The 11,257-nt window shown below is 35.7% G+C and overlaps 1 protein-coding gene across 1 annotated transcript; it reads right to left on the bottom strand.

The window, feature by feature from the left end:
* Positions 1 to 2,680: 2,680 nt before the first annotated feature.
* On the bottom strand, positions 2,681 to 9,653 carry LOC121429055. Its single transcript, XM_041625960.1, has 4 exons — positions 9,546 to 9,653; positions 8,473 to 8,631; positions 4,530 to 4,711; positions 2,681 to 2,941 (listed from the first exon to the last, which is right to left on the bottom strand). The coding sequence occupies exons 1-4, from the start codon at positions 9,634 to 9,636 to the stop codon at positions 2,681 to 2,683; spliced, it is 693 nt and encodes a 230-aa protein (XP_041481894.1). The 5' UTR covers positions 9,637 to 9,653.
* Between the last annotated feature and the right edge of the window lie 1,604 nt (positions 9,654 to 11,257).

The raw sequence follows: 11,257 nt of genomic DNA, 5'->3' as shown, positions 1-11,257 counted from the left end.
TTAAGATATATCTAAGCTAACTTATATGTATGACCATCTAAGGCTGTGTCCTATTTTCCCTCCTTTCCAGTATCTACCGGTACCATATGTATAATTCACCTTTATTCTGTAGTCATTATGTATTTTCATAATTTCAAATAATTGCAAGTAAGTCAATACTTTTTTTTTCTTTCTTTCAATGGTATAGAACTCTGGGTCATTTGAAATGTTCGAATTGTACTGAACGTATACCATATCCACTCATGTATTTGTTACTGTTCTGTTACTTTGTACCCTATAGCTTGTGTCACCCTGCCTGAGGAACTTATACTTTTATTTGTAAACCTCGGTCCTGGGTTATATATGTTCTTCTTTATCTATCGATGTTGAATGGTTTTACAATAAAGATGAATTAATAAAACTACTACTACTACTACTATTACTACTACTACTATACTACTACTACAATTACAATAATAAAAATCATCATCATCAAAATATTAATAATGATCATAATAAAAATGACTTTCATTTCATTGAAAATAAAATCGCTTTACACCACTGTCATTGAACACTATTATGGACACAAACATTTTACTGAGAGTATAAACCTTATATTGATTCCATTATCTGCCTGTATATGGAATCGGGTAAGGCAGGAATGAATTCTTTCTTTTTTAAAGGTCAAGTCCACCCCATGCATAGTAAAGTTGATTTGGACAAATAGAGAAAAATCGAACCAGCATAATGCTGAAAATTTCATCAAAATCGGATGCAAAATAAGAAAGTTATGACATTTTAAAATTTCGCCTATTTTTGAAGAAATAGTGCTATGTACAACTCAGTGACATGCAAATGAGACATACAATGATGTCCATCATTCACTTCATCTATTTTCTTTTGATTTTGATTGTTTGAATTATACAATATTTCACAATTACAGATTTGACAAGAAGGATCAATTGACTAAAGCATACAGTATTACACATTGCTAATTCCACATGTTCAGGTATAGGAATTAAAGGACAAGTTCATCCCAACAAAAAGTTGATTTGAACAAATCGAGAAAAATCCAAGAAGCATACACTGAAAATTTCATCAAAATCAACTTTTTGTTAGGGGTGTACTTGTCCCTTAATATCATTTCATGTCAGGCCTAACATAGCCATGATGACGAACAATTCATACCACATCGAGAATAAATTTCATTGAATAAATTGATCAAAGATATACTTTAATTAACTATTTATTGCAGGGAACCTATACTAACAAGCTTTGCTTCCAGTGGGTTCCCTTTTTCATTTCTGTATATTATATTATTGTGTTTTGCTTTACATTGTAACTATTGTTAAATTTTGGAATGAAAAAGAATAAATGCAATCAATCAATCAATCAATAAGATCTTGCAATCATTTGCAGAGAACCAAAACTTGACGAGGCCGATGTTGAGACGGTCGTCGACATGTGTAGCGCCAATAATCTCGCCCGCAAATCTGGACCTCCGTGGTTTATGAATTCGCCTTCGCTGTTAGTAATAATCGCTCTCATAATTTCCAGTTGAGCTTGCAATCAGAATTTCATTCTGATAAGGGGCTGATCCATATGGATAGTCAGCTGCATATAAATAAGTAAATAATGCATATTCATAATAAAATGAACAAACTACACAAACGGCTAAAATGCTTATATTATGAATAAACAAAAAATCATATCGAAAAAATCAAAACTTGATGAAAAATAATGGAAAATTAAAAAAAAAAAAGGATGAAAAAAAATGAGTAAAAGGAAAAAAAAAGAATAGACAAGCCAATTTGAAAATGAATAAATGGATGAGTGAATGAATGGATAAATAAATAGATAGGCCAACAAACAAATTAATGACAGAACAACTTACGAACAAGCATAATGAATAAGTGAATGAATGGATAAATAAATAAATAGACCAACAAACATATTAATGACAGAACAACTTACGAACAAGCATAATGAGTAAGTGAATGAATGGATAAATAAATAAATAGACCAACAAACAAATTAATGACAGAACAACTTACGAACAAGCATAATGAATAAGTGAATGAATATACCAACAAACAAATTAATGACAGAACAACTTACAAAGAAGCATAATGAATAAGTGAATGATTTGTTGAATTGTATCCATTGGTGCCTATGGAGTGGGGGGGGGGCGAGTCTGGGGAGAGTTTCATTTCAGAGGATTATTGTCTCAGAATTTTCTTTAATTGCTTATTTTATAACAGTCTTCCTTATACTCTTTCTGCAAGAGGCACCTGATTTGAGTAGATGACGACTTGAGGTGGTGCTTTATAAGGCCACTCGGGGCGGATCCAGGATTTTCCAAAGGGGGGGGGGGGCAAATTTTCGGAGAAAAAACAAATCAACCACAAATTAGGGATATTTCGTACCCGAAAAAATTTGACAAGCAAAAAAAAAAAGTTTCAACCTCAGATTAAGGATATTTCGTACCCGAAAATATTTGACAAGCAAAAAAAAAACGGGCTTCAATTTAAAAAGAGGGGGCACACCTCTGTTTTAATGACATTTTTACATTACAAATTTTAATTTGGCTTCTCAAAAGGAGGGGGGGGGGGGCATGCACGTGCCCACTGTGCCCCCCTGGATCAGGCCACTGGTTCGCATTTTTTGAGTGAAAAAATTGAGAAAAAGTATGACGTCACATTTAGGTTGCCTTGTTCATTCTGTTCCCGCTATCTAAAAATACCCTGGTGTCGCCCATAACCCTGCCCCACATAGCACCGCCCCAACAATACTCACTGGCAATATAATAATATTCATCTTCGAATGGGATTCTCCGATCTTCGAGGTATTCGGTAATCTCTTGGAACTTCTCTAGCACATTCTGATTGGTCGGGTGCCCGTCAAAAGAGATGACGTAGAATACCAAAGTGTATGGTATGGGGTACAGCCTCATTCCAGATTCCTTTCAAAGTTGACATTCAAAGTTTTCATAATGATGATATAATGATGCGTTATTTGTTCTTATATTAAATCATTTTAGGGGTGGCGTGATAGCTCAGTCTTTTCTCCATATTTTGTCATATCTCTGAGATAAGATAAAATATGGAGAAAAGACAATGTTCAGAATACCGCCCCAGGGGTTTCGGATTCCTGTGACCCTGGTTCGATTCCTAAGTGGTGCGCTAGTGCCCTTTGGTAAGGCATTATCCTCATTACAAGGTCTCGCGGAGAGGACCATAAGCCATCAGTCTTCTGGTTGCTTGCTTACAAGCATTCATGCTTTCTTAGCAGTTAGGTAAAAAAACAACAACCTCGGTATATATTCATAGTGGCGTAATAAGTCAAAATCCTTGAGGAGCCAAACCTGGCATATCGGGCAAAAAAACAATAAAATATAAATGAAATAAAATCATGAGTGAGTGGAATTTTTGAAATAATATTTTTTCTTCTAATTGTGTTAAATTTTGATATCATATTCATAAAATTATCATGTTTTACCCTTTTCCCATTCCTTTTCTTTCCTTCTCCTTGGTTATGGAACTTTTTGAGGTCAAGTTACTTCAAGACTCATCGACACTGTTAAAAAAACATGATTTTTACAGGAAAAAAAGAAGATCGTGCAGAAAGCAATAACAGAATCATTCTGTGAATTCATAAAACAGGAATTTTTCTGCAATTTAACAAAACAGGTCTGTTTAAAAAGGGGAAAATATTGTTTTATTTAAAGAAATTTGTAAGATTTCATACACCAAATACCAATTTCCTATAAGATTACGCAATCTGGTAAGATTACAGGTGTTCTCGAGACTCTGCTGCAGGAACTTCTTTTATTTTAAGGATAAGTTTTCTAACAGTGTACAGTATATATCAGTGCTATTACCATGCACAATTTGTGTCCATTATATATACCTATATAACAAGAATCCCTCCTTTTAAAACACTGTTACTTTTTAGTGACATGTTCTAACAAAAGAATGTCTGTACATTTGATTGCCACAGGGAAAAAAATAATAATTTATTTTCCGGGGCTATTTTTGAGCTCACTAGCCCAAATATCCTAATTTGTGTTAAAGTTTACATTGGACATGAATTTCAGGGGCTCCATTTTAGTTTTCCAGGGCTCTTTAGGGCATTTCGGGGGCAAAATCGCCCCGAGCCCCCGTGTATTTTTTCCCCTGGATTGCCATGATTGTAACTTAAGTCATTACTTTCAAAAGCAGGCAATGTTCCCGTTTAGGGAAAGGTTCATCAATCACGCCCCCCCTTTCCCCGAAAGGAAGGCAATACTATAAACTCTTTCGACTTGTTTAGTTCGAAGTTTCACTTTTCCTAGAGTATCTCAGCATCATTTTACGCAATACCTACAACGTTATCACGACACTCTATTTTCTCTAGATTAATTCTACGAAACAGTACCCCAAACACATTATGCTAATCAAATAGAGTAAACATCGATCTCTAGCTCTTTTTTAAATCAAATATATTGAATGGTTGAATCCCATGTCAAACTAAATTTGAATAAATACTGAATCGGAAAAAAGACTGTATACCTCTGATGGATATGGAGCACTCTCTTGGGAAGCTCTTGGGATATAGAATAGTAGATTGTAGAATTCTTCACAGCAAGGATAGGATTCTTCCATTTGGCGGGAACAAGAGGAACGGCTGTCCCATCTTTGTTTGTTCTTGATTACCTCCAGCACGATAGGGAGTGTCCGTTCCATCCCATTGTCTAGAATACAAAATGTTTCGACGGTAATGAAATAAATGATCATCGACAAGCAAGTAGGGTGAAGAACCTTCCATCCATCTATCTATCTATCTATCTATCTACAGCGCGTCCCAAAAAAAACTATACACTTTTGAAATGGCCGCCAAATAAAAAATCTAGCACTTTGGGGAAAAAGACTCTCATATATGGAAAGCCAATGAAGTCAACTTTCAAGTGACACCAAAAAGTTGGAAAAATATTAATGCTTGAGCGAGCACTGCCCACTGAAACAAAGGGTATGAAAATTAGGGTGGGCTGGAATTAGCCTTCCAATTTATTTCAGATGTTGAGAGGCAAATCATTTCGAACTTGCAAAGTTAAGGGCGTTGTGATAAATTGATGATCAGCCTTGATCAGTTTTGATAGCTTAAGCAAATTTTTTAAGTTATTAAATTGAACTTTTATGCATGAGTGAACACAAATTACACTTTTGGAGCAGCACTTCAGCTTTATCATTTGGATCTCTTTTGGGGCAGCATTTCAACTTTATCATGGCGATCTCAGCAATGTGTTCATGGGAGTCGGCCAGTCGGGAGAATAGGGGGTGAGATAGGGCTTAAGTGGGAGAAGTAGGTTGATGGAATAAGGGTCAACAGAACATTCAGCCCCGCCCCCTCCCTCTTTCCCACCCTCTCCTCCTGTTGAGAGACTGATGGCTATTATGTACGCGTGAATTAAGTCCAGAGCAGAATGTTGGTTTAATGATTAATTCTGAATTAGGGCATCAACTTTTTCCTATCAATCATTCAATCAACAATTTATCAGTACATTAACTCATTCAATGTGCAATGTGATCAATAAAACATTCATTTTTTTTCCAATAAATTATTTCATTAATCATCATAATCATTAAATTTTTTTGGTAATCATTCAAACTGACCATCAGCCACTGGTCACTTGGCAGTTAAGTTTTGAAAAGGCTACAATCCAGGAGATGAGACAGAGAGAGAGAGAGGGGGGCTGGAAAATGGAGGTGAAGAGGGGAGGGTACCTATGACTTTTAATTTGTAAAAGGACAAAATGAAGAGGAATGCCCTTTTAACCAAGTCTTAGCATACCTCGCCCTCTTGCTTGTAACAGGTACATGTACCATCACATTACTCTGACTCTCATGAACACACTTCTGATGTCCACAAGATGAATATGCTACACTAAAATTGCAATTCCTGTTCACTCATGCAGTACATTTCAATTGAGAAATTCATGAAATTTGCCTATTAAAACCAAAACTTATCTCACTCATGAATAGCAGAACACCCTTAGCTTTGTAAGTTCCAAAGGACTAACCTCTCAAAAAACTGTATGGCTAATTCCTGCCCAGCCTAGCCAAGCTTAGTCTCCCAGGAGGAGAGAAGTGGGGGGAGGGGGTAGAGATGGAGGGAGGGGTTGCTAAATGTTCTGTTGACCTTAAGCCCATCAACTTACTTCACCTACCTAAGTCATATTACCCCCTCTTCTCCTGACTGTCATGAACACATTGTTAAGATCCACATGATAAAGCTGCACTAAAAATTGCAATTCATGATCACTCATGCATTAAATTTCAATTTAATAACGTATGAAATTTTCACAAACAACAAACTGATAACATCTGATCTTTAACTCACCAAATAACCTTCAACTTTGCAAGTACCAAACAAAAAATCTGAAAGAAATTGGAAGGCTAATTCCAGCCCACCCTTATTTGCATACCCTCTGTTTCAGTGGGCAGTGCTCGCTCAAGCATGAATAATTTTCCAACTTTTTGGTGTCATTTGAAAGTTGACTTTATTGGCTTTCCATATCTATAAGTCTTTTCCCCCAAAGTGCTACATTTCTTATTTGGCAGCCATTTCAAAAGTGTATAGTTTTTTTTGGGACGCACTGTATATATCTATCTGTCTTTCCATCCATCCACCTATCTATCTATCTATCCATCCATCCATCCATCCATCAATCTATCTATCCATCCATCTACCTATCTATCTATTTCTTGTTGTTGCTCTTTTTGACAAAATCCATGAATAGTATACAACAATGCCATCGGATCAGTTCGATCACTTTGCTCCCTAGCACACATGTTTATAAACGAGTAGTCCAAGGTTGGGGGGGGGGGGGATAAGCACGCACAGCCGTGGACTGCTTTGTTCTATTTTTAAAGAATCGTTCCTTTGATATGGACTTTTGGTTGGTTATAAAAATACTGGAAGAATCACTACTTAAAATTTGAAATTAGAAACGTCAATTTAAAAAAACATCCAAGAAGTAAACTATATTGAGACGATGCTTTGTAACAATCCATCTTAAACTGGTATCCTCATCAGGGGCGGATCTGCGGGGGGGGGGGGGGGGTTAACGAGTGGAGCCATATCCTTTCTATTTTTTTTGCTCGTCATTTCTAAGATTTGGATCTGGTCCTATCCTCCATCATAATTTTGGTCCATTATTTTGATATTCATCATCACATTGGAGGTTAATAGGGTTTAAAAGTGAAGAACCCTTTTTTTGGAAGGTTTCGTCAACCTTTACCCCAATCATGATTCGAAATTCTATTCTTGTTTTTTCAAGGAAGGGTATTGGTCTCAATATTTTTATATCAACTATGAAAACGCTTAAATCCGGCCATGAATACTGCGAATTGTAGGCGACTTTTGTGCTTTTCACACTGCGCTTTTTTTCCCTTAACCCACTTCGTTTTCACACTAGGTTTTAGCATAGTGGGCTAGCACGCTAAATAGTACGGTACTATCTGGCCCTGCAAAAAACGGGGTTGGTTGACTGGGCTATTTCGACGCCTAAGAAGACTGGGGGGGGGGCTGATTCAGCCCCCCCTTATGATCTCGGCTGTCGATTGCGCGATCGCGACGAAAATTGGCACACACATTACCCATGGCATAATCTACAAAATTATCAGATCAAATTCTGCAAAAAATCTCATGTCTCATGAATTATGCTAATTTTTGCGTAAAATCATTAGTTTGCTCTAATTAATAAAATAATGCCCCTGAAATGCTAATTTTTGTTTCACATACTCTAGATAGGCATCTGATCAAATTTATTTAAAAAAAATTTCAACATCACATTTATTTTCTTATGTATTCTATTTTTTTCTAAATTTCTTATGTATTTCATTGTTTTTCGACTTTGTTTTTCATTGTATTTTTCAATGGAAATCGTCAGGGACTTTATTTTGACCGTGAAAAAGATAAAATAAATTGATTTTAAGCAGTAAAAGGAAAAATAATAATACATTTATGAATTTTGGCTAAAAACACTCTTTGTATTGGATTTGTACACAAATTCACGTTTTTGAGTAATTTGGGGTCTGCATGCACTAACGAAATGTTGCGTAATTTCGGAACTGTGTACTCGGGGGTCACAATTTTGGTCTCAAAAGTTGCGCGAGACTTGAAAGTAAAAAGTCAGCGAGCAACGCGGTCAAAAAGATTTGCGCGGCGGATTTATCGCGAAAAATGTCGAGGGGGGGGGGCTGAATCAGCCCCCAGTCTTTTTAGGGTTAAGGGGAAAAAGCGCAGTGTGAAAAGCACAAAAGTCGCCTACAATTCGCAGTATTCATGGCCGGATTTAAGCGTTTTCACAGTTGATATAAAAATATTGAGACCAATACCCTTCCTTGAAAAAAACAAGGATGGATGGAGCCCTTTTCAAGCTCTTTCAAGCTTTTGAGGCTCCAAGACCAGCTCCTTCCCCCTTCTAATATTCTAACTTATCTATATTCTTACCTATAAAGTAGTCGTCAAGGTATTTGAAGACTGAAAGAAACGCATCAGTTCTGTTGCAGGTTTCAGCCATTTTTCCCACCCATCGTCCTGGCTCCACGCTCATTTTCCACATATCGGGACGAAGTACCTGCAATTGAGTATAGTCGGGACACTCAATGTCTTGAGGGGGGAGGGGCGATAGAGAGAGGGAGAATATGAAGGGGAAGGGAGGGAGGCAAGGAGGGAGGGGGAGGGAAGAAGGGAAGGGGAGGGGAGGAGAGGACGGGAAGGGGGCCAGAAGGAGACAATGAGAGCAAGAACGGGGGGAGTGGTAAACGAAAAAAAAAAATCTTTAAAAAGTCAATTGCGTAGATGATTAGAAGAATTGCTATATACACATATCCAGTTTGATTATGTAATTATTACAGATTAAAAATTGTCGTCGTGTTCTTTTCTGACAATTATTGTATGTTCAAATATATTAAATCGTCCAAAATAAATCATTTTGTGTTCACATTTTTATAAGCTATAGAGTAAACCAACAAAGCTCACAGAACGAGGTTGATATAACAGAAATTTGGAATACACGAATCATGGACCTATAGAAACAGACAAAAAATGAATTATTTCAGATTCGAATTTTGACAGTTTTATCTCTCAGACCTTACCAAAGATAAGAAAATCAACGAGGGGCGCATGAGCATATTGCTTTGCGTCTCAACATCCAAGTAAATCCAAGTGAGTAATTATTTACGAAAAATATACAAGTACAAGAATATATCTTCATCAAAATAATGATATAATCATAAAGAGTTGTGTATTTATAATGTGTAAACAAACATAAAAAATAATGAATAAACAGATAGGGTTTCGCTATACGCACAATCAATGGAATAAACATCATGGCATCTCTCATAGAAAGAACAAGTTGCCATATGCATGCAGAGTTTTCATATAGTATATTCATATAATACTCTGTGAACATGCGATTCACAATGTCAATGTACTGAAATATAATACAATCTGCAAGACACACCGTGCGAGTGTGTAATTTCCAGTTTAGATATTTTCTAATACTATTGTTTTAAACTCACTTTCGCATTGACGAACAAGCGATGGCTTGGGGTTGGGGGCTCCCGCTGCTAGCCCAGCAATAGCCACTAGAAGAACGACTGACAACATCATCTCTGACTCTGAAAACACAAAAACTAAAAAAAACAACCAAACTAACAACCAAAATTTAAAAGGAAAGAAAGGAGATATAGAAGAAAATTGAACCAACAATTATTGAACATAACTGATAATGCTTGCAAGCTCGTTAAAAAGTTAAAGAAACCAGTACTGAACAAAAAATGATATTTATTTACGATGAAATGAATTTCTTCCGACTCGGAAACGTGACTATTTAGTGAATTATTCATTAATCTATACATTTCTAGGTTTAAAAAATAAGAACAATACCAGAATACAGTGCGTATAAAAAACAGGACAGTTTTGAAAAGTCTCTAAAAAAATTGTTTCAAATTATTTATATTTTGATGTTAATAGATGCTCTGAAGTCTTATCTTTAAATGCAATTAAAATAATACATTTTGTTCATGCTTGAGCGATCACGGGACGGTTTTGTCGGGGGTTCAAAAAGAAGCTTGCGCTAGAATGGCAGAATATGAGTAATATGACTTCTTGCTAATCAGCAGACCTTATATCAAACTTTTGATTATATGTGCCATGATTATCAAATTATGCTGTCAAATTTTATTTACAACTCTATTCATGTACTTGAATTATTTTGTTTTTTTCATTTAAACCTTTTTTATCTTTGAATTTTCCTTCATAAGTAAGAAGAGAAGACTTTTTTCAACCCAAGCAAGGAGATTTGCATTATTAATTGGGAAAACTTGTAGTATTGAAATCCTTTTATTATGTGAAACAAATAATGTTATTGTCCCTTGAAAAAACATGAATCCATTTTCAAGAGATTGATTCCTTGACCAAGTTTAATTATATGCTTGACAGGACAAACGGGAAGGGATTCATGTCTTTCAATGACAGTGGTGTATTGAGTCAATTTTGAAGGAGCTAGATGTGGCAGATCGGGTAAATGTATTAAACAGTTGTGAGCGAGCGAAGCGAGCACACAAATATTTCCACTTTTTATTTAAAATATCAAATTTTGTGATAGACTTTGACATAATATTCATAAAATAATATCATATTTTACTTTCTATCTTTCCTTTTATTTCCTTTCCACTTTTTTCTTGGTCATGGTTTTTTAAATTAAGTCGAAAGGGAGCATCCCCGAGCCCCCACCTATCTGTATGGCACTGTTCAAAAGGCACCATAACCTTTGTAGCACGCAATGAAAGGATTTGAAAAAAAAATACACGCTCTCCCATACTTGAAAAAATTGTTTTTTGCTTGAAGAAGGAATATTCAAAGCTAAAAGAGAACATATTAAAAAGAAACAACAGAACAATTCAAGCAAATAAATAGATTTGAAAATGAATTTTGACCTCATAAATTTTAAAAATATTGGCAAAGATAATGAGAAGGTAAAGAGGAAGTCTGATGATTAGCAAGAAGAAGTCCGATCATCATATTTATCATTTTATGCCAATCTTGGCGCAAGCCTCCTTTTTAACCCCAGACTAAAACACTCCGTGTTCGCTCAAGCATGAACAAAACTATTTTTTTAATAGCATTTGAAAAATAAGACTACTGAGCACCTATTAAAACCAAAATATTGACATCATAATTTGAAACAAAAATTTTATAGACTTTTCAAATCTGTCCCCGTTATTTTTGA

Source organism: Lytechinus variegatus, chromosome 15 (assembly GCF_018143015.1).
Source record: "Lytechinus variegatus isolate NC3 chromosome 15, Lvar_3.0, whole genome shotgun sequence".
NCBI classification, from domain to species: Eukaryota; Metazoa; Echinodermata; class Echinoidea; order Temnopleuroida; family Toxopneustidae; genus Lytechinus; species Lytechinus variegatus.
This window is presented reverse-complemented; position numbering and strand designations above follow the sequence as displayed.

What these genes read in the sequence shown, in the direction of transcription:
- LOC121429055 (XM_041625960.1), bottom strand. Translation starts at nt 9,636, where the DNA reads ATGATGTTGTCAGTCGTTCTTCTAGTGGCTATTGCTGGGCTAGCAGCG. An exon ending in CCTTGACGACTACTTTATAG is followed by an intron (nt 4,712 to 8,472) that starts GTAAGAATATAG and finishes TTTGTATTCTAG; the next exon opens with ACAATGGGATGGAACGGACA. An exon ending in GTGCTCCATATCCATCAGAG is followed by an intron (nt 2,942 to 4,529) that starts GTATACAGTCTT and finishes CAACTTTGAAAG; the next exon opens with GAATCTGGAATGAGGCTGTA.